This window comes from Mesoplodon mirus (genome assembly GCF_964341445.2).
Source record: "Mesoplodon mirus genome assembly, chromosome: 10".
Taxonomy (NCBI): domain Eukaryota; kingdom Metazoa; phylum Chordata; class Mammalia; order Artiodactyla; family Ziphiidae; genus Mesoplodon; species Mesoplodon mirus.
Genome location: NC_138986.1, coordinates 40091265 through 40114892, shown reverse-complemented (window position 1 = coordinate 40114892; position 23628 = coordinate 40091265). Strand labels below are relative to the sequence as shown.

The 23628-nt window shown below is 35.2% G+C and overlaps 1 protein-coding gene across 1 annotated transcript in view; it reads right to left on the bottom strand.

Moving 5' to 3' along the window:
• TBC1D32 (TBC1 domain family member 32) overlaps positions 1 to 23628 on the bottom strand; it is a 181137-nt gene that overhangs the window by 25918 nt on the left and 131591 nt on the right. The window contains exons 28-31 of the mRNA XM_082633325.1: positions 17552 to 17635; positions 7329 to 7398; positions 5117 to 5232; positions 4158 to 4312 (exon numbers count right to left, since the gene is read on the bottom strand). Coding sequence (XP_082489451.1) covers positions 4158 to 4312; positions 5117 to 5232; positions 7329 to 7398; positions 17552 to 17635 — 425 coding nt within the window. The remainder of the gene's footprint in view (positions 1 to 4157; positions 4313 to 5116; positions 5233 to 7328; positions 7399 to 17551; positions 17636 to 23628) is intronic.

The window sequence follows — 23628 nt, the reverse complement described above, 5'->3', positions numbered from 1 at the left end:
TTCTACTCTTATGAATTATACTCTGTTGGAAGAAATTATGCCATAAATTTTGGTAACCAACACAGCTCCTAGCGCCAAGCCCTCCATAGAGTAGCTACTCAACAGACTGACTGAATGACAACAACATACTAATGATTGCACACTGTAATCACAGGAAACTTTCTTATAATAAAAGTTTTGTTAATTGGCCTATTTTTATTTCATAACTCTAATTTACATGGTATACATGGTAAATGGTATTCATAAAACCAAATCAATAATGACAGCTCTGAGTCACATGAATATACAAGGAATCTTCTGAATCATCAAATTATAAATTATGTTTGTTATACTTTTAGTGTTTTGATATATTTTGGTTAGTCATAACTCTTGGAAAGGATGGTAATGCTTAATAAAAGGTAACTCTAAATAAAATTCAGAATATAAGATTAAGCAGACCACATATAGGATCACAGCATTTAATAGATCACCTAAGTAACATATACACTAGGCCAGTATCATGCAAAAAATTATCGGTACCAAAATGTTCATGTTATGTCACTTCTTAGAGTATTTGGCTTTAATGATTAAAAATGAAAGGTATGTGCTTAAAGAAATGAAACACAGTAAGCAGTCTTAGTTTTTTTCTTCCACTAGAGGTAGTTCTGATGAGTCATTTTATTCCTGACACTAAGAAAAATCTATGGAAATTAAATAGAAAGACCCTATTAGAAAAGACAAACTCTCCAAACTAATCCAAACGGATACAATCCAATCCAGTCCAGTCCTCCACTCTAGGGTTCTGTGGGCAGAGAACAGGCCGTGTTTCACTGGCAGTGCTGCAATGACTCTGTGCAGCATGTCCATCATGCACATCATGCAGAGGGGTGAATAGAAAACTCTGGAGATATCTTTTTAAACTTTGATTCTATAATTCTAAAAAACAAATCTTTCTCCTCTCAGGGGAAAACAAAACACATAGGAAAATGGAATCTTCAAATATGATTAAGATTTAAAGTCACATGTAAGAAAGGGAAGGGGTTTTGACACCTGTCCTCTTTTCAGCAAGTGACTGGTTACATGACTTACTATTGCTAATGCCCTGCAGATGGGTTACGAATGTGCTATGACATAATAGTTGTAAAATTTAAATCAAATGAATATTTCAATGCTATTAGAATTTTTAACTCCAAACTTCCCATGTTAGGTAGTTATTACTTTATTTTATGAAGAGGAAGATATAGATATTCACACACGCTCTTATTTTATCTATATAAATAATATAATATATATAAAGGAAGTGTCCCATGATACCTTTCTGCTGAAATACAGTACTTCATTCGAATGCCACTTCAGCCTGGTTTATCATCAATGGAGTTTTGGTTTTATGTGCATTAAAATACTTCATTTGTTCTATTTCATATGTTTCTACTAACAGAGAAGGCATATATAACTGTAACTTTTATTATAATTATTGTTTGAGATTAGGTATTCCTCCATGAACTGATTTCTTGATTTTTCTTAATCTATATTTATTAACAGCTTTGATGTTAACAATTAGTCAAACTGATTCTTGATGAACTTCCATAAAAAATGATTATTTTATCATTCAGGAAGGATTTTCTTAAGGACAAATAAAATTGGAAGATAATTAAATCAGTACATTAAAGAGTTCTTCTGGTCTAAACAGCTTAAGGACACATTTTTCAGATTTTTATCTCACAATAATAGTTTATAAAATTTTGAGAACTTCAAATTAATATTTCATTATGTCCTATACTGTTTATCCTAGGCCAAATTTTTAAATCTTTTTGATGCAATTTGCTTACAACACTTTACGAATGTAGAGGAGCTCTCTTAAATACATTTTCTAAAGTAATAAAAAAGACTATTGTCCTTTACAAATTTCTATTTAAATATTAATTCATACATTCAGCACATTTACTGAATAATTATGGTGGGACATAGTTTGGGACATGTCAGCAAACAAAACCCTGCCCTCAGAGAGCTTATGTTTAAGTGTATAAATAATAAACAAATACATAAATTAAGAAGCATAGTGGGAAATTGATGTAGGCTATGGAACAAAAGGGAAAAAAATAGAACAGGGTAATGAGGTAGGGGAATGGGGGACTGGGGGAACAGGTTGAAGCTTTTTTGAGGTTGATTACAAAAATGTGGTATTGTGCTAAAGATGGTGGACAAGTCTGTGCTATTAATGGCTAAAGCTAAAGTGTCTTTAACATGTCTTGTGGCAACTGCAGATTTGTTTATTTTATCAACCTGCATAGAAAGTGTCAGTGTAATGTCTGAGACCAATGGAACAAGCATAATAGAAAGGGACCACTTTTAAAGTCATATATTAAGTCTATTACTGCATGCACTAACAAGGAAAGTGGCATAGCAAAAACACCAATCCAAAAGGTTACTAAATCAAAAACATTTAAACTATGGAGTACTGACTATACGGACATTAGTAACTGCACTTAGCTAACAGTTCTAGATAGAATCCTTGAAAAGGAATGTTTAGCAGAATGTTATTTGTTTTACAAAGAAACAGTAAAACAAACTACTGGTAATAAAATATTCAACTTGGTATATTTGTACTTGAAAAGGAAAAAAAATGATACTACGGAAGGTACTGCATGAGCCTTCACTGATGATACAGCTGCACCAACAGAAAGGTGTCAAGGTTTTACATCAAGAGCTCATTCTAAAACCCCTGAGTAATAAGTCACTCCATTCCATTCATGGATCTATATTCCGTATTAAATTGATGCTATAAAAATGGTAAATCTAATAAACTCAAAGCTGCTGGAGTCCTGCCTGATTTCAGTTTTATAGGAAGAAATGCTAGTGGAGCCCATCACTCTTGTAGTGTTAAAAATAAAATACTGTGTGAGAAAACTAGGTTTATAACGTCAAAGCAGAAACGCAACTTTACGAAATTATGGTTAAAAACAGTTCATTGGTGATGTCTGACTGTGTCACACTCTGAACACTAAAGTAGAATACTTAAGACTAGTGGCATGTAGATATCATTTTAAAATACTTGACATGAAAATGTGTGATAGACTTAAAATCCATACTTATCAAAAGAATTTTCAACATTACATTTGTAAATGAAAGAGTGTAAGACCTTTAAGACATTTTAAATCTTCACGTACAATTTAAAGAATTGTTCAAACTCTGGTTAACAGAAGGAAAACAGTTACATTGATTGGAAAAAAGCTAGTACATAGTTTTTTGCCTTTTGCTTCCTGCTGTTCACGTGAGCAAATTTCTCATTATGGTGAAGTAAAAGAGGAGCAAATTTCTCATTATGGTGAAGTATTATTCAGGAATTACATACAGCTATTTCAAGCATAAAATCATAAACTTTCAATATTTAATGTATTCCTTGGTGCTTTCTTTTATCACAAATACATATTGCAAAAGCGTGTCATAAATGCTTTCATTTAACTTGACATAGATACTCTCTAGCCCCCTTAACAACTTATCCTTGGGTGCCGTGTAATTCTGTTGTCCAAGGACAGCATGTCATGAAAAAGGTTTGGGAAGCATTAGCATGGCTTATTTTAATGGACAGTTTTCCCAAGTTGGAGGTCTTAAATGCAGTAAGTACATAAGTAAAACAAAATACAGAAACTTTAATAAATTGAGGGATGTACTTACCTTTAAACTTGGATCTCATGAAACTAGTAAAATCTTTAAAAATACACCATACTACCTTAATCAAAACTCATCATAGATTTCCAAAATGTATATAGTTAGTGTGCTTTTCCTCTATACAATATGGATGCAATTTCAACTTATTTTCTCATACTATAATTTAACCAGAGATCCTTTCTAACAAAGCAAGAATAAAAATATCCATTCAATAGTTTTCTTTTTATATATGGAATTTTATAATTTACTAAATGACAAGTTTAAAATTTAGTAATGCACCTATTATCACTAATCTTTCATTCAGTTACCATTAGGTAAGACAGCAAGTATTCGAGAAAATGCCAAATCTATATCTTCAAAAGGAATCACTCAAAATTGCATTCAGATAGAAAATGAATATTGAGTACATAGCGCACTCTACAAATAAAATAATAAGATCCCAATGAATTTAAATAGGGTTTTCCTTAAAATTTAAAATACTCCTTTAAAAATAGACTAAAAAGTCTTACAGAAATATGTAGTCTTGGCAACCAAAGGAAAGCAGAAGTCAGAAGCCTGGAGAACTGCTGAAGAAATCGGAATGTTTTGTCTTTGTCCCCCAACATTATTATGAACAAAGAAGATACAAACCAGTCATGGCCAGTGTAACTCCCCTGCAAGCAAACTGAAAAGCACAGTTAAGGAACTTTTATAATAGTTTATCTTAACATGGTGAGATATAAGAACTCCATAAATATTCATTTCCAGAATCTCAGGAAAGAGATATTAAGGATACTTAGTCCTCATTTTGTCTTCAACCAATTTATAAGCTACTGATATAAAATCAAACTTTATTAATAAATCACTTGCACAGTGACTATTTTAATGTAACATGTGCACTGACATGCCCAGTGGAGGCCAACAGCACCAGCAACTGGAGGAAAAACTATCTGTTCCGTGGAAACACACTGTTCAAGTCACTAACACAATAGTACCATCCTTTCTCTAGTTTATCTGCCAAATTATTAGCATAATCAAGTATAAAAATAAATCCACACATGTTGAGAATTCAGTAATGCAAAAGATCTGTATACACTTTTTTCTTAAAGTCAAATCCTATTTCTGAAAGATAACCAATTCAAATAAAATAAATGCATGTTTTATTCTTATTCTAGATTTACTAAATCTAGAGTATTATTCTGATTTACTAAACCTATTTTTAAAACTTCCTTATATATAACTGAAAATACATTCTAATAACTTTACTTATTCATTTAAGATTCAACTAATAAAATTTAATAATTACTACTCAGTCTAATAAAGTACATATTTAAAATATAGAATAAAATACCATAAAGGTATATCATAACAAATCACTAATATAGGTTAAAGTATTATTTTCCTATAAATGTATTGAAGTACCCCATCAAAGAATTCTGAAAAACATATGAAGAGAGTTCAAGTACTGCCAATTATTCGAAAAGGATATGAAGAGAAGATTTTACAGAAGCTTGCTGCTGTTTCAGGAATCTCTCACAGTGCTTTAAAACCAAGGTAAGATCATTTTCTGCACCATCTCTTAACAGGTTGAGGAACTTGCCATACCTGTAAAAGCCCAGAAAACATACAGAATGAAAAAATGTCAGGCCCTGCATTGTAAATTCATTTTTTAACATTCAACAAAGTGTAGTTCTCTTGAGATCTCACGGTTTTAAGTTTTCAAATTTCTACTTTTAGCTAACTATGTTATACAGAGCACTTACGAAAGAATAACACTCAATATATGTACCTGATAATTATGATCTATTGGAATTAGCAGTATTCATCTGGTAAATACAATAACTTTAAAGGAAAATGAAATGGTAGTGAAAGAACAAAACATGGATACTATAGATGAGTACTGGAATATAAGCATTTTTTCCTGAACTTAATCTAAAACATGGAATGTTCATAGGCTAGATTGACATAATGTTAAGTTTAGAGCAATTTTAGAGTTCATATAGTCCAATGGTTCTATATGAAGGTGGCACCTCCCCCAGGGGCTAGTTTGGAAATTTATGGGAGTGCTTTTGATTGTCATAGTGACTGGGGGACTACTGATAGTTGCTGAGTAAGGGCCAGGAGGTTAGACATGGGACAGTCAGTCCTGCACAGTAACAACTTGTAAATGTCCTGTCATTTGCATAGATGAAAAATCTATTTATAATTATCTGAAACTAATTCTGTTTCATATAAAATCATAAAATATTAGTCATATATTTTATTATACACTGAATGAAACCATGTGTAAGTTAGGGAAAGATAGTTCTTTTGCTTTGCTTGAAGACTTACTAAGGCTTGTTCACCATTTTGCAAAGTCACTTTGCCAGTGGCAACCCTCTTGTAATATCTGACGCACCAAAATAAAATCAGTCTATTCGTAGCTGCCACAGCTACAATGATTCTAAATGGGTGCCAGCTATTGTCTCACTATTGGCACCGCAGTAGTATACAAACTTTTCATTATAAATCACTTTGTTTATTTCTTAACAGTAAGACATTATGTTGAATTAAAAAAATATATGTGACTAGACTGCTCATATTATCTATGGTTTCCATTTCAGAATGGAAATAGGTCATTACAATATAAAAGGTGGGTATAGGGTCACAAAACATAATCAATGGGTTATATACCCTATGTGATAAGGTGGGTGAGCTAGAATTACTATCATAGTTTTTGTTATAATGTTATGGATTTACACAGTCTTTTTTATTTTTATTGTTATTATTATTATATATATATCTTTTGCTGTGTTGGGTCTTCATTGCTGCACGTGGGCTTTCTGTAGTTGCGGTGAGTGGGAGCACTCTGTTGCGGTGCACGGGCTTCTCATTGTGGTGGCTTCTCTTGTTGCGGAGCGTGGGCTCTAGGTGCGTGAGCTTCAGTAGTTGTGGCACGCGGGCTCTAGAGTCCAGGCTCAGTAGTTGTGGCACACGGGCTTAGTTGCTCCACGGCATGTGGGATCTTCCTGGAAAAGGGCTCGAACCCGTGTCCCCTGAATTGGCAGGTGGATTCTTAACCACTGCGCCACCAGGGAAGCCCCAAACAGTCTTTTTTAAAAGCTTTCACATGCATCTTTTTTTACACTTGATTCTGAAGATGACCCAATGAAGTAGACAGAATGGGACTATCAAGATTCCCATGTAATAATCAAGAAAAAGAGGAGTTCAAGGACTCAGACCTTAACTCCCAGTCTGTTCCGCTTGTCCATTTCTTTTGAAAATTATAATTTCAGTACAATAAATTCAAACTACTATAATTGGTTTATTCATTTTAACTTCTGAAACTACATTAAGGTACTTTTGTACTCATAATTATATCCTGACAGTAAAAACTAAACATATTTTAGAAAATGGTATGATTGTGCTACCAATGTGCTGATTTTTAAAATGTTATTTTTGGAAAAAACCTGACAGTCATAGAGACTTAAATACGTTGTAGTTAGCCTATGAAGTAGTAATGAACTGTAACTGATTTACCTGCAAGGGTAATTCAATCATATGCCAATATCCTCAAAACAAAGTTATTATTTTCTGAATGACAAACTCTGCATTTAAAGCATACAAAATAGTTGATTGTTAAATTAAATACTATTAAGCACATATCAGCTAGACAAAACAAATTCTAGAAATGCACAAGGAGATATTTCCCTATAATATACCTGACAGTCATTTTAACACCAAGCTGTTGCACAGATGAAAGACTTTCATTCTTCACATTTGCATCAGTAGCTATAAACAACAGAACACTGGGTTATAAAAATGTATAAAACTCTGCATAATAATCACATTTTAATTGAAAATTGATGAAAGCAATATTTTTACATATTTTAATGTAAATTTTGAAAATACACTGATGAATCCTGTTCTTTTAAGAGCCGTCAGTGACATTTTATAAAGGAATTAACAGGAAACTTTTTACAAAATAACTTTTCTCCTAAAAAAAAGCATTTAAAAGTATATTAAGTACAAAACAATCATAGTTTTAAAACAATCTACTTTTACTTGGTTTTCAGGACACAAAAGCTGTTAACACAAAAATGGTCTAGAATACTGTACTTTCATCAAGCAATGCATATATAAGATTTTGAATTACAAATATAGATAAGTATGTCTGTTTACTTCTTAAAGATTTACACTTGAGTGTCAGGAAGGAATAATTGATATTATTCTACATATAATGTACAGCAATGTACGAGGGTGGACTGAACAAGTTTCTTCCTGCAGGCAGATTTTCTCTGTGAGGTATGAAGTGTGATCATCTACCAAAAGTGAAGGGGTTGTACAGTACAGAGGACTACAGGAGAGGCTGAAAGTTTGGATTAGTCTTTGACAACACTGGATGACCAAATTAAGCATGAACACTCAAAAGCATCACTAGATAACAAGGGGGATCTAGCTGAAACTTTCAATTTTTGCCTGAAGAAACTATAGCGTGTGCACAGTGTGTGTGCAGATACACACACACACAAATAAGGAAACTGTCCAAAATCACAGAGTTATCTAGTGATAGGGAGGGGCAAAAGCTAGGTTTTCTGAATTCTGTATCAGCAGTTTTTTTCCCATTACACACTGGTACATCTCATATTATTAACAATATACCTACTTAACTCATGAATTTATTCATTACTTTTAATAAATCCCTTCTTATAAAGTGTGGAGCACCACGCTAGAATCTATGAGGGATAAAAGATAAATCATACATCATGCCCTAAAAGAACTTTGCCTGTAGTGTCAGAGATAAAATTTGTATATAGATAACTCTGACAAAGATGTTTTAAAGCACAAAGTGGAACAAGAGTGGTACAGATAAAGAATTACATGAATTCATAGGAGGAAGAGATTGGGAAGAAGTGGCATTTAAACTGAACCTTAAAATATGGGTAGCCTTGAGATCTGCAGAGATAGGGAAGAACAAAGTAAACATCACGGTTATCAAACATCTACTCTTTAAAGCAACAATAATTCATCTTTCAGCACTCTTGGTAAAGGTAACCTACTTCTCCTAGTTTGCCTAGGACTTGCATGGTTTTAGCACTTCGTCTCATGCCCCAGGAACCCCTCACAGTCCCAGGCAAACCAGGCTGGTTGGTCATCTATCTAGCCTAGAGGGGTGATTTCTTAATGAAAAATAAATAAAAAATTTAAAAGATAGGTGTCAGTTAATTTCCTGATAAGCTACATCTGAGTTTTACTTATCTAGATCAGAATACGATCTTAGCAATATTGCTGAATTTCACCTATAATGAGAGCAATTAAGCTATAGTTCATATAGCTTAGAATTCCTTGCTATTCATAACTCTTACTCTGCTAACAGATGTACCTTCTGTTCCTAAGGAAGAAGGATACCAGTTTTGTCCTTTTCCTAGCAACAGGCTGAGCAATGTCTTCTCCAGATTTTTCAAACTAGCACGAGATGGTATTCCCCCACAATGCCCTCGCCGTTAAGTACAGGGCTATGAGGTACTCTGTGTCTCCAGTAGAGAAAAATGAATCCAATATATTCAATACAAGGAAAGGGAGAGACATAGAAAGGAGACAAATTGCTAAGGACAGCTTTACCCTATTATTGAATACTATGAGCCAATGATTCTGCCTCTTTTTCTGCTTAGACAAAAAAAGAAAAAAGAGAAAAGTCTGATTTGGGTTTCTATCACTTGGTACTAAAACATATACCACAAATTATTCTCACTCACACAATAATGACCAATATTTAAAAACTATTAATCATCATTCATATGCTCACCATAATTTCAAGTTCTTAGTTTCCTAAGTTTAAATAATGTAAAACTTTAGTGCTGTAGTGTCAGTGACATTGGCTGATTTTGCAAAATTTCAATAGTTTCAATAAAATAAACATTGACTTTATATATTGCTATAGCCATGGAACAGACCTACATATCAACTATCATAATGTGATATAATGATGAAAGTGATTTTATAAGCTACTACCAGACAATTTTAAGTTAGATTAGATGATAACACTTAGAATGCAGTACACATAAAATTAGATTATTAAGCATAAGAAATATCTTTGTTAATATGTGGATTTGTGTGCTTAAAATAATACTTACGTTTCCCTTTTGGAAAGTAGAATACATATAGATATCTTAACAATAGAGGAGAAGTATGCAGTGGACTAAGAGTGATAAGAATGGGCATTCCCAATGTCATGAATTCTATAGATCAGAGTACCTTCTACCATTACAGTAAAGAATGGAATAAAGTCAAGAATCAAGATGAGAGAATTTGCCCAAAAAGACTATGACACTGAATATTTACATAAGGTTCAGGTTCTTAGTTCTTCGCCATGGAAGAATAGAGTCTTTCCAGAGTGGCCTGGCTGTCGGCCTGAGATGACAGATAAGTTTCCTGATGTTGTAGGAATAATTTCCCAAGTCCATTCCCTCTAAAAGCTTATGATTCTGTACCTTCAGAGTAAAAACTTAACTCTGCACATTTTAACAGATAATGTTTTCCAATTGTGGCTGTATATCAAAATACTCTGAGGAGTATTTTAAAAGTAAAAATAAATACTCCAGACTACTGAACAAGATTGCGGAAGGTGACTGTTCAGTCATTTGTTTTTTTAGAAGACCTCTACAGCTTACTTCTTGTGCACTGTAGTTGAGATCCACACTTAAAGGAATAAAACTGAACTTTAGAGACAGTTATAATTGGACAGTGATACCTTGCTCCACACATTTAACTTTAAAGAAGGTATCAGTTAAATCTCCAAAAAGACTTTTAAAGGAGAATATATGAGGTATTAAGCAGACCAAAACAAATATCAAATATCCATTCAAAAAATCACTAATATGATACAGATGTAGGTGACTTGAGAGTGAATAAAATTCCGTTAGAAAAAGAAGTAAGAAATGAAAAGTTTCCTGAAGCAGTAATGAAGTCAGAAAATGGTTTACAGGTATATATTAAAAAAGAGGCTTAATATTTAAATCTGTATTTCACATTCAATATGACAACCTGACAAGTAGAAATGGATCTTGGACTACAAAAGTTCAGTGAAATAATCTTTGTTACATTTAATCTGGACTAAAAACAACTTATGAAGCAGAAATTAAAATCTTCAGAAATAAAATTGATGGAGCAAAATGATTAAGTAAAATTCAATGATAAAAATGGATGTTTTCAGGGGACTCTGATGCATCACTGGTAACCAGTGATTTACTGAAATGTGCACAATAGTGTGTGGGGTATGTAATAAGTGCTTAACAAACATTGAGTGAATGAATGAGTAGATGAACGAATAAATGAACAAATATCCAATGAACAACAAAAATTGTGCTTTACATATCAAACTAGAAGCAAGGTGGAGATGGAAATAGATATGAACTTAACATTTTTTTCTGGGGCTTTCCTGCTGGCGCAGTGGTTAAGAACCCACCTGCCAGTGCAGAGGACATGGGTTTGAGCCGTGGTCTGGGAAGATCCCATATGCCGAAGAGCAACTAAGCCCATGCACAACTACTGGGCCTGTGCTCTAGAGCCCGCGAGCCACACCTACTGAAGCCCATGCGCCTAGAGCCCGTGCTCTGCAACAAGAGAAGCCACCGCAATAAGCTGGTGCACTGTCAAGAATAACTCCCAGTCGCCGCAACTAGAGAAAGCCAGCATGGAGCAACAAAGACCCAATGCAGCCATAAACAAACAAACAAACAAACAAACATTTTTCTGTATATTGAAATCAAGAAACAAAAGGATAGCCCAGAGTCACTGTGAAGCATAATAAAATAAGTTACTGAATAAAGGTCAACCAAACAACGACACCTATAGCATCAGACTTACCCTACTCAACAATGCCTAATTCAATCTCAGCATTAACTATTTGCAATAACCAATCATTTTAATTATAAATATAATAGTCTCAAAACAAAATGAGTTGAAAAAATTAACTGAATATTGACCGAAATCACTCACTTTGGTAATACATTCTGTTCTATTTTTAATTTGGAAAGCTAGCACATAGAGCAGTGGTATAAGAAATTAAATCTATTCTGCCTGGCACTTGGCTAATAGTGCGAAACTAAATAAATTTTCAGAAGAGTAAACCATATCTCCACTGAGGGACAAATCCAGTATTAGAGAAGCAGTTAAAGCTTGGCTGTTGACTGACTCTCCTGAAGCCCTGCTATATCAGTAGTAAAGCCAGAGAACTCTCACCACCCAAAGAAACCAACCAGTCAGTCCATTTCCTCCTACCTTTTTCCTTCCCCAAAGTAAGCCTGAGGTTCTGTTCCTTCTTTTTTAACATGTGGCTGTTATCTATCCATTTTATTCCATTTTTACTGCCATAAAATTTAATTCTTTATGACCAGTAAACTAGCCTAAGTCTCAGCATCCTACGTGATATAGTCAGCACTATTTGGAGAAAAGCATTACTCTTTTCCACGTCTTTGATTATACAATTGCCCTTGCCTGCAAGACTCTTCGCCTCTCCTATTTCTTTCAGCTGTAATAGCCCAGGAGGCAGCACTAGTGCCACTCCTCTTGCTCTATCATTGCTTCCTCCCCTAATCTTCCATAATGGCATTAGTCAACACTGGTCACTCTTTCCACTGAACACCTGTGGCACATGCCACACAACCCCTCATTTGACAAAACTTCAATTCAAATAGCATACTTAAAGGCTCTAGCACATTGCCTGAAACAAAGTAGCCAGCTGAAAAATGTCAGTTTCCCATTTCTTTATTTTCTATTTTACCATACGCTGCAAATTATTTAATTCATCATTTTAGGTATATGTCCTATTTCCCCTCCTTGAGGACAGGGTCATTCATATTATATACCTCCTTGCCAATTACTGACCATACTCACAAACATGCTCCATAAATGCAAAACAGAAAAGAGCATATTTGCTGAATACCCAAAGGAAGTATAATGGATATTTAATTGTATATAAGTATAAAAATATTTTAATAATCAAAAGGTGAAACAATGATATTCTGATATTTTTTCCAACCTTTTGATTAACAACATAAAGAGAAAAAGGATAAAATTAAAATATTTACCACCCTGAAAGGACTACTTAATTTATCATTTCAAAGAAGCAACTGCAGAAGGAAAAAATCTCCAACTCATCCCAGGGAAATGAGCTGACAAATGGTTAATGTCTGTTAGGATTTGAAAAGATACTTGTATGGAGTTACAAACTGCAAGTGTGCAGAACTTTATGTTTGTCCTCTTTCTTTAAGGGGATAAACAGCCAAACTAATTTGATTGTTCCAGATTTGCAAATTTTATAATGGATTGAAATCCTGAGGGAGCCAACAACAGATGGATGACTGTGTTATTCTAATTTCAGCTACCTTAGGGTTTAGCAAGCTGTCAATTTTAAGAAGCCAATCAATTTCTCATTTCAAGAAACAAGAAAAAACATTGAATATATCTATCCAGCGTCTGCTTTGAAACGTCTTTTATATCAAAACATGTTTTTTGTTTATTTAAAGTAAATAGAGTGAAATTTTTCTAATAGCAAACCATTGTTCCACCAGCCAAAAAATAAATGATAAAGGATAACAATCAATCAACAGGAAGCCACTTTATTTTCATCCGCACTCTAAAACGCCAGTGGATAGTTGTTCCGCTGGAGCCTTTAAAGAATTTAAATTCACATTCAGGGTTTATCTGCCTAGATAATACATTCAACGAAGCCAATATCTGAGATCTCCCTCAGCATAATTTAGAAATATAACAGAGGGTAGTAAATGCACGCACACTGAGCAGTCAGCCTTGTTGAGTATTTAGATAACATATATAACATAATGTTAATTTTAGATTATCTATAGAAAATACGACCCAATAGAACAATGTGCCAAAGAGAGCTGCAGAATTTGAAGACCATCATACTGAAGACGAGAGATAACCCACTTTGGCCATGCAAATCTCCATGATCATCACTTCTTATTTCCTTTCTTACTCACAGACTTGATCATTAATTCCTGTATGTTTTTCACACACTTTTTCAGGTTTGTTCATAAAGTTGTAATTTTCTTCACAGATGCTTTTCCTCAAAATTCTCTTCACAATTTCTCTTTTCTTCCCTCTGAACCTCAGTTTCCTGATTTTAAATGTGATGAGTATGCCTACTTCAGAGAGTACAGCTGACCCTTGAACAACGCAAGGGTTAGGGCGCCAACCCCATGCAGGCAAAAATCTGAGTATAACTTTACAGCTGGCCCTCTCTATCCTCAGTTTGGCATCCAAGGATTCAACAAACCATGGATTGGTAGTACTGGAGTATGTATTTATTGAAAAAACTCTGCCCGTAAGTGGACCTGCACAGTTCAAATCCATGTTGTTCAAGGGGCAACTGTAGTTACAGAATTGAACAATATAACGCACATCAGGTGCCTCAGCACTCTATTTAATTCACAAGCAATGGTCAATAGTTACCAATTCCCTTCACCTACCTTAATTTCTGTTTAATTCTACCTTGTATTTTCCTCTCATTTCTTTGCTTTCATTTTCTTATGATCACTTTTATCCCTTTCCCAAATCTGCATTAGATGTCACTATGATTTAATTAGGTATATGTTCTGTGTATTTTTGTAAATCCCAATAGATTTAGGATTGTTATACAAATGTATTGTGTGAATATAGATGCTATGTAACAGTATGTATATGTAATCCAATAAAAATATCTCAAATGCCATGTTAAAGATACAGAGGCATTTGAGACCTAATGAAATAATTTAAGTTAGCCATATACAATACAATAAATATAAAAATGGTAGTTTAATGTGAATGCAATAGGAGCACAGAGGAGGGACTTCTGACTGGGAATAAGAAGGTAGGTGACATTCTAGCTGCAACTTCACAGTGGAGTTGGACATTATCATATGGGTGTCATGGGGAGGAAAAGGTTTATCCAGAGGGCACAGTAGGAGCAAAGGTTCAGTGATATGAATGCAAAGGATGTGTTTGGGCAGTGATGAATAACAGAGCTAAAAAAATTAGCCTGAGCCAGACTGAAAATGTATCTTTAAAAATTTTTTCTTTCTATGGAGATTTGACACACTGTGTCTAACTTGAATAAATAACACATATTTGAAGGATGGTTTCTTTAGCAAACAGAAAAGTCATGTTACCCTTATGAGGAAGAGGGGCAATATCGCATGATGATCTATTATCATGAGCCTACGCTACCTCTCTGCTTTTTCTTCACTGTGTCTTCGTTTACTGAGCCCCAGGCACTGGATATTCACCTTTGGGAAATTTTAGTTCTTCACCCTACTTCATCCTTTACACAGTTACTAAATTCATTGTCCTAAGGTACAGATGAATCAAGTAGAGCTTCTGCTCAGAAATCTTAAATGTTTTAATTTTAACAGGCAATAGAGTAAACCAACTGGTTGACACAGTATACAAAGCTCTTATCCTTCATTCTTCTATCCATTTTTTCCTTTATTTATTTTTATTTATTTATTTTTTTGTGGTACGCAGGCCTCTCACTGTTGTGGCCTCTCCCGTTGCGGAGCACAGGCTCCGGACGTGCAGGCTCAGCGGCCATGGCTCACGGGCCCAGCCGCTCCGGCATGTGGGATTTTCCCAGACCGGGGCATAAACCCGTGTCCCCTGCATCGGCAGGCAAACGCTCAACCACTGTGCCACCAGGGAAGCCCCATTTTTTCCTTTATTTGTCAAACATTTATTGGCACTGTTACTCTAGGTGCAGAGGATACGACAGGTAAGACAAGGAAACTACCTTACAGGAGTGTGCTATCACGTGAGGAATTAGACATTAAGTCAGAATATGAGAAAAACATGACAAAGAGATGTGTATTGGCTTTATATACTAAGCTGATGATTTAGTAATTTGTATTTTCAGCCCTACCTTCTCCCTAAGCTCCAGATTCAAACAGCCAACATGTACAGAGCATGTCTACTTAAATGTGTAGTAAGTATTGGAAACATAACATAAAAGCAAGCTCCTAATCTCCTCTCTGAAACCTATTCTTTACCCATTCTTTGCTATCTCAGTGTTTGGTAATCCCATCCTTCCAGTGGCTCAGATCAATAACTTGGGTCTTTTGACTCCTCTCTCTCCCACCCCATATTCAACCTGTTACCCAATTCTGTTGGTCCTATTTTCAAAATATACCTAGAATCCAAGTACTTCTAACTCCACTGACATCCTCATCCAAGCCACTGCCATTTTTCATCTGTATCTTTTCAATAGCCTCCTAACTCATCTCCCTGCTTTAGCCCTTTGTTCTTCAGTCTTTTCCTGATATAGCAGCAATAGTGATCTTTTAAAAATGTAAATCAGAGCATGTCACTCCTGTGTTCAAGACCTTGCAATGACTTTAAAAACCCTAGATCAGGGAGTTCCCCAGCAGTCCAGTGGTTAAGACTCCGTGCTTTCATTGCTGAGGGCACAGGTTCAATCCCTGGTCAGGGAGCTAAGATCCCACAAGCCACGGGGTGTGGCCAAAAGAAAAAAAAAAGAAAAAACAAAAAACCGATATCATCCTCTCCTCTTTAAGTTCAACACCAACAATCCTTCCCCCTTACTCCTTCTGAGCTGTACTAATCTCCTTCCTAGTCACTTGCTGGAAGTCTCTCCCTCTGGAAACATCCATGTGTCCTGCTCCCAATTTCTGCTGGTCTGAACACTATTTAACACTGGAACCGCCACCCCCAACTAGCACTCCCTAGACCCCTTCCCTGCTCTGCATTTCTCACTTAGCACCATACCACTTGACATACTGAATCTTTTTACTTATTTATTGTCTGTCTTCCAATCAGAAGGTAAACTCTGTAAAGGCAAGACTTTTTTTCTCTTTTGTTCACTGATGTGTCCAAGTGCTTAGAGCAGTTCTATTATACAGCAGAGGAAAATATCCATCTGTTGAATAAATGAATGTGTATTTGGAGAAGAGAGGGTGAGGTTGGCAATGCTGCTAACAGTTTAGTGCCCCTGAAAAACAAATACGAGGCGTGGAGAGAAAGGGATGATGCTAGAGAAGAAAGGAGAAGAGTAACATAAGGCCTTGGGTACCATGATGAGAAGATTAAACTGTATGCAGTGGTCAATGGTAAGCTTCTAAGAGGTAGAGGAAAGAGCGGGTCACATTTACACTTCACAGGTCACTCTGAAAGCACCATAAAGAATACCTCTGAAAAGAAATGACACTCCAATTAGAGACAACAGGTAAAGAGAATGTTGTAATAACCTAGGCAAAAAGTAATAGTGGCCTAAACTAACATAAAGAAGAATACAGATAGATATAAGTAGATAAATTTGAGCTATATTAAGAACACAGAATACAGTTTGGTGACGGGGGGGGGGGGAACTTGGCTTAGATGGACAGATGATTGCACTGCCCACAAAAATAGACAGTGTAGGAGAAGGATGTATCTCAGTGAGGTATGAGAAGATGGACATTTTGAGCTTGAGGGTTCTTTAGCACATCCAGGTGATGTTTACCGATTAAGCATCTGGAAATATGAGAATGAAGCTTATAGATCTTTGAGTAGAAGAGGTATATTTAGAAGTCATCAATATATAAGGTGGGTAGAACAGTACAAGCAGATGAGATCCACTAGGAGATTTTATCCACTAGGAAGTGGATAAAAACAGAAGAGTGAAAGACATTGGAAGATATTGCCTTAAGGAAAAACAATTTTTAATGGGTAGACAGAAAAAAAAAGAGCTCAAAAACGAAGCTAGAAAGTTATAAGGAAACCCAGATATTTGCACAGAAGAAACTGAAAGATATCTGGAATGTATATGGCACAAAGGGAGAGATTTTTTAGGGTGAAAAAACCTTGTGCATATTTGTGTCTAATTACACTCCTCTACAAAACATTATCTATTTGCACATTGAGCACTTTCCAAAATACAAAAATGTTTAAACTGTACCTGTATATTCCACTGAGGGGAAGTAGCATTCAGATGGGCTTTCAGAGAGATGAAGGACAAATTTTTCAAGTAATTCTACTAAAGCTGTAATAAACAAGAGAATAATTAGGATGCTAAAGGTCAAGAACAATATGTGATACTGCATTTCTAAACCACAGACTAGTAGAAAAAAGTCATCAGAGCTGCTTCACAGTTATGCTCTTAAGAGGGGCCAATTCAAAACATCATTTTAATACTCATAACAATGTTTCCAATATAAACTAAATTTTAATAGCTTCACTGAGAACCTATTCATTGTAAAACTGGAAAAGAATCTGTTATCTTTAGATCTTCTAAGGATTACTTCAGAAATTGCTTAATGATTTCAATTCAGAAAAAAATCACAAACTAGGCTATAATATCTTACCATCATCATTCACACATGCAGAAAAAAAATCATGTGAGCTCCAAGACCAGAATCAATGCGTAGCTCACATCCCTTTCAAAAGCAGGACATATTATGTCTTATGTACTTTGCAACAGATGGTATCTGTTCAAGGCAAGCAGATCAAAAGTAGGCTTGGCAGGGGTTGGGGAGAGGGAAGGATGAACAGGCAGAGCACAGAAGTTTTACGGCAGTGAAAACTCTTTTGTAAGATACTACAATGGTGGATACGTGTCAGTACTATGACATTTGTCAAAATTCATAGAATGTGAAACACCAAGAGTGAACCCTAATGTAAACTTTGGACTCCTGATGATAATGATATGTCAGTGTAGGTTCATCAGTTGTAACAACGGTACCCCTCTGGTGTGAGACGCTGATAATAGGGGGAGGGGTTGTACATATGTAAGGATAGAACGTATGTGGGAACTTTCTGTACTTCCCACTCAACTTTGCTGTGAATCTAAAACTGCTCTAAGTTTATTAATTTAAAGAAAAGTTGAAAAAGATGCCTTTCAATGTAATAGTATATAAATAATGCCACAGTGTTTGCGTATATTACTTCCCAAATGGATATAACCAGGTGGATTATAATTAATATCCAATCTAGAATTAATTTTGCTGGAAAGAAATATATCTGGAGGGTAACTGATATGCTTACACTTACAGAAAGTAAGTTTTAGTCACCTTTTAAAATTGTGCCCTAGTTATATTCAGGATTCTGATTATGACCTGTATTAACTGAATGCACCCTTTTTCACATCCAAGTGCATTTTAAAGATATAATTCATGAAGGAAAATTAGTAGTCAACATGTCAAAAATGTAAAGTCAAAGAGGAATAACATATGCTTTCTAACAACTATACGTCTAACAAGCTACATCTCATGATATAGCTTGAGCTATATCTCAAGATAAAAATGAAATTTTTTATTCATGGAACTCTATTCATATTCTGATTTCAAGTTGAAATGAATATTTAAAAGTATGAAAATACAATAGTCGAGGATCAGAAAGGACACCAGTATTGTAGATTATTTAAACTTATAGTTGTTTAGATTGGGTCTATCTTCACATACATAGGCACAAATTCTCCCACTCTTAGAGAAATCATTCAAATTTTTTTTTCTATGAACCTATATGTAAATAATGGCCCTTAGGTGAGAGCTTTCAACTTCTACATGTGTGTTTATAAGTCACCTAATGCTGTCTCTTGAGATTATAATTTTTCAGAAAGAATGTGTCGATGAAATTTAGATACAATCATTCCTAATAAGGTGTGAGATATACATTAGTAACAAAGATTATATAAAAATTTTAAATGGAAATGTCCATTTAAAACTCAACTATAATTATTCTCATTTTAGCACAACCATATGTTTGTTACAAATTATGCATTTAAGCAAAGTGGCTGAGTTAATGGGAAAAAATCACAGCATACTGCTGAACAGTTATTTGAATCCAATGCCTGATATCAGGTTTAGCCATCAGACAGCTAAACATATGTTAGTGAAGACAAAATACACATCTCTGAAGCTGCTAAAACACAATATGATTTGAAACTTAAGAGTCACCAGACTAACTGCAGACTTTGCAAAGCATACTACTTTCCAGCAAGCACTGATCTTGAAATATGAAATTATGTTCTTAGATCAATATATTGGAGGCTTATAAAGTAATTCTATGCATCCTATACAAGGATGACATCACTGAACTACCTAGAGAAGGTTCTGAATTTCTGCTGATTCCAGTATTTTTGCTTTGCCCAGCAACCCATATGAACAGCACTATGCACTTCCAAATATTTTGAGGGATAAGCTACAGCCATGGAACAATGTTAAAAACTAATCCATATATGGTAATTGAAGCCATGGCTACAATTTATTGGTACCATCTCTCTAACTAACCAAACATAAGTGTAGCTAAACTGCATAATTACTATAGTGGCTGTCTCAGTATGACTCAGTATCTGTCAATTCACTAAAAATTCCATTATCTGCGACTCAAGGAAATTAATTCACATAAAACATTTCTTAACTTCAAGAGTAAATTAACTCCAGGATATTACTATCCAGAAAGTAAACTATAGAATATTGTTTTAAGTGGATTTTTATTTTAAATGACAGACCTGGAATTTCAAAAGGACTTTAAATTAGGAGATGTCCTTTTAATTATATTTATTCCCTAGGGTTGGACTATGACATTAGTAGACTATGAAACCAAGGTTTATAATACGTATATAAAAAAGAGGACATGGGTTTTACTGATGAGGAAAAACTGAAGGCAGCTTGTTCAGGGATACTTGGATATTGACTGTTTTCTCCCTTGGCATTGCCATCACAACAACAGCTGGTTCCAAAAAGTTCAATGTTTGTAAACATGCAAAATTTCTCCAGGATTCACTCTTTAATTCTTTCATCTTTTATCACTGCTGGCACATCACCAGATCACAAGACAATTACATTATGCGTGCAATTTTTTCCCAATCACCATCCTTCATGTAACCACCAGATGTTTGTTTCTGAACACTTCAGTATTCAGAACTTACAATTCTCATCTCTCTACCCTCCATGAAGTCAGAACTCTACTAATGTGTTTCAAGCACTTTATAATCTCACCACATCCAACTATGTTCACTTTTTATACAAATTATAAGCACAGACTATTTTTCTCAATGTTCTCAAGTAGTTTATATTCATTCCTTGTTTTTAAAACAAAGTTTGTACAATTATAGATTAACAGGAGGTTGCAGGCACATGACAGAGGTAGAAAAATTCCTTTATTCCTTTATTTAGGGTAGGTCTGCTGGTGACATATTTTTCACCTGAGAATGTCTTGATTTCCTCAATATTCCTGAAGGCTACTTTCAAAAAACACAGAGCTCAGGTTGACAGTTCTTTGCCTTCAGCTCTTGAATAATGTCATGCCACTTCCTCTGTCCTCCATCTTTTCTGGGGAGAAGTCCACTGTCATTTGCACTGATTTTCCCTTGTAGCTATGGTGTTGTTTCTCCCTCTCTGCTTTTAAGAGTTGTCTTAAATTTTCAGAAGTTTGATTATACAGTTGACCTTTGAACAACACGGGCAGATTGGGGTGCCAACTCCCTGCACAGTCAAAAATCATGTATTGAGTTGGCCAAAAATTTCCTTTGGTTTTTAAAATAAAAATAAGACACATTTTTCATTTTCGCCAAGAACTTTATTGAGCAATGTATTCACCATTTTGTTCCCCTACCGTCTGCCATTTTCCAGGCAGCTTCATAATTCCATCTTCCCAGAACTTTTTATCTTTTTGAGCAAAGAACTGTCCCATGTGCCTTTTACAGTCTGCCAGGGAATTGAAAATTGCTCCATGAAGAGAATTTTGTAAAGACCAAAACAAATGTAAATCTGAAGGTGGAATGTCTGGTGAATATGGAGGATGAATCAGAACTTCCCAGCCAAGCTGTTAACAGTTTTGCCTGATCACCAAAGAAACATGCAATCTTGCATTATCCTGATGGAAAATTATGTATTTTCTGTTGACTAATTCCAGATGCTTTTCTTCGAGCGCTGCTTTCAGTTGGTCTAAATTGGGAGCAGTACTTGTTGGAATCGTTTGGTTTTCTGGAAAAAGTTCATAATAGAGGACTGCCTTCCAATCCCACCATATACACAACATCACCTTCTTTGGATGAAGACGGGCCTTTGGTGTGGTTGGTGGTGGTTCATTTCGCTTGCCCCACGATCTCTTCTGTTCCACATTATTGTACAGTGTCCACTTTTCATCGCCCATCACAATTTGTTTTAAAAACAGAATGTTTTCATTACATTTAAGTAGAGAATCTCACGTGGAAATACTGTCAAGAAGGCTTTTTTTGCTTAACTTATGTGGAACGCAAACATCAAAGCGATTCACATAACCAAGCTGGTACAAATGATTTTCAACGCCTGATTTGGATATTTTGAGTATGTCGGCTATCTCCGGTGTGGTATAACGTTGATTGTTCTCAATTAATGTCTCGATTTGATCGCTATCAACTTCAGCTGGGCTACCAGACCCTAGAGCATCGTCCAGCAAGAAATCTCCAGCATGAAACGTTGCAAACCACTTTTGACACGTTCGATCGGTCACAGCACCTTCTCCATACACTGTACAAATCTTTGTTTGCATTTTGGTTGGGTTTTTACCTTTCTTGAAATAAAGCCGAAGATGTGGCTTTTTTCTTTCATCTTCAATATTAAAATGGCTACACAAAAATTCATCAATTTTGATGTTTTTTTTTAAAATGCATGCTGATGTGACAGCTGTCACAACACAGTCTAACAAAATTGTTTCAAATGAAGTTAAAGACAACTAAGTGCTACTGGAGCTATTTTATGGAAAAAACCAAACAAACATTTTGGCCAACCCAATATAATTTATAGTCAGCCCTCCTTATCCTCATTCACAGATTCAACCAACCTCAGATCATCTAGTACTGTATTTACTACTGAAAAAAAAACCTGTGTATAAGTAGACCTACACAGTTCAACCTTGTGTTGTTTAAGGGTCAACTGTATTGTGTCTTGGTGTGGACTTCTTTGGGTCTACCCTCTCTGAGGTTCTAGAATCCACAGGCTTAGGTCTTTTGCCAAATTTGGAAAGTTTTCAGCCATCATTTTTCAAATACATTTGTAGTTCCAACCTCTTCCCATGACTCCAAAATGATGCAAATGTTAGATCTTCTGTTATGGTTCCACAGGACTTTGGGATTCAATCTTTTTAAAAAAAATTTTTCAGTCTATTTCCTCTCTTAATATCTTCAAGTTCACTGATTCTTTCCTCTGTCCCCTCTATTTTATTGTTGAGCCCATCCATTGAGCTTTCTATTTTGGGAATGGAATTCTTCAGTTTTAAAATTTCCTTTTGGGTTTTCTTTATATATTTCTTTGCTGACACTTTGTATTTTAAAATTTGTTTCATGTGTGAAACAAATACATGTGTGGAGGGGAAGGAGAGATGGTGGCCTTATTACCATTGGGTGATGGTGAAATTCCTAACTCTCTACCTAGGTCTCCTCCGATACCATCCTACCAGGGAGAGGCAGGGGTGCCTCATTACTGGCAGGTGAGAACAGAAGTCCAGGCTGAACCCCAAGTCTTGTTGGCAATATTTTCTAAAGTGGTGTTTGTCTGGATTAAAGTGGTCACTATCTACAAATTTTGTCTTGGTAGATTGCACTTTTCCTGGTCCTTTGGTTAGAGAGAGCAGGCTTTTACTGCCCAGCCCTCATTTTTCTTCCTGCATCTGTTGGCAATCTTAAGTACTCAGCCCAGGATATACAAGGCAAAAAGAAAACCCAAGAAACATCACCTCTGAGTTGTTCCTTAGGTCCCAAGGTCCCTAGCCAGTCTGCCTTCTCTCCATCTTCCAGAGTCACATATAAAACATAAGATGATATCCAGAAATCTTAGCTGTACACAGGATGAGGGAAAAAGGGAAAGATCAACTACTTCATCTTTTAAAAGTAGAAATCATCTCTGTACTTTTTTCATTATGAATATTTAGACTCCTTAAAGGCTGGATGTAAGCTCTATCATATAAATTAGACAACCACACACAACATTTTTTTATTCTTAGCCTATTTGAAACCATTCTTTGTTCTTATATTATTCATCATGTGATTAATATTGA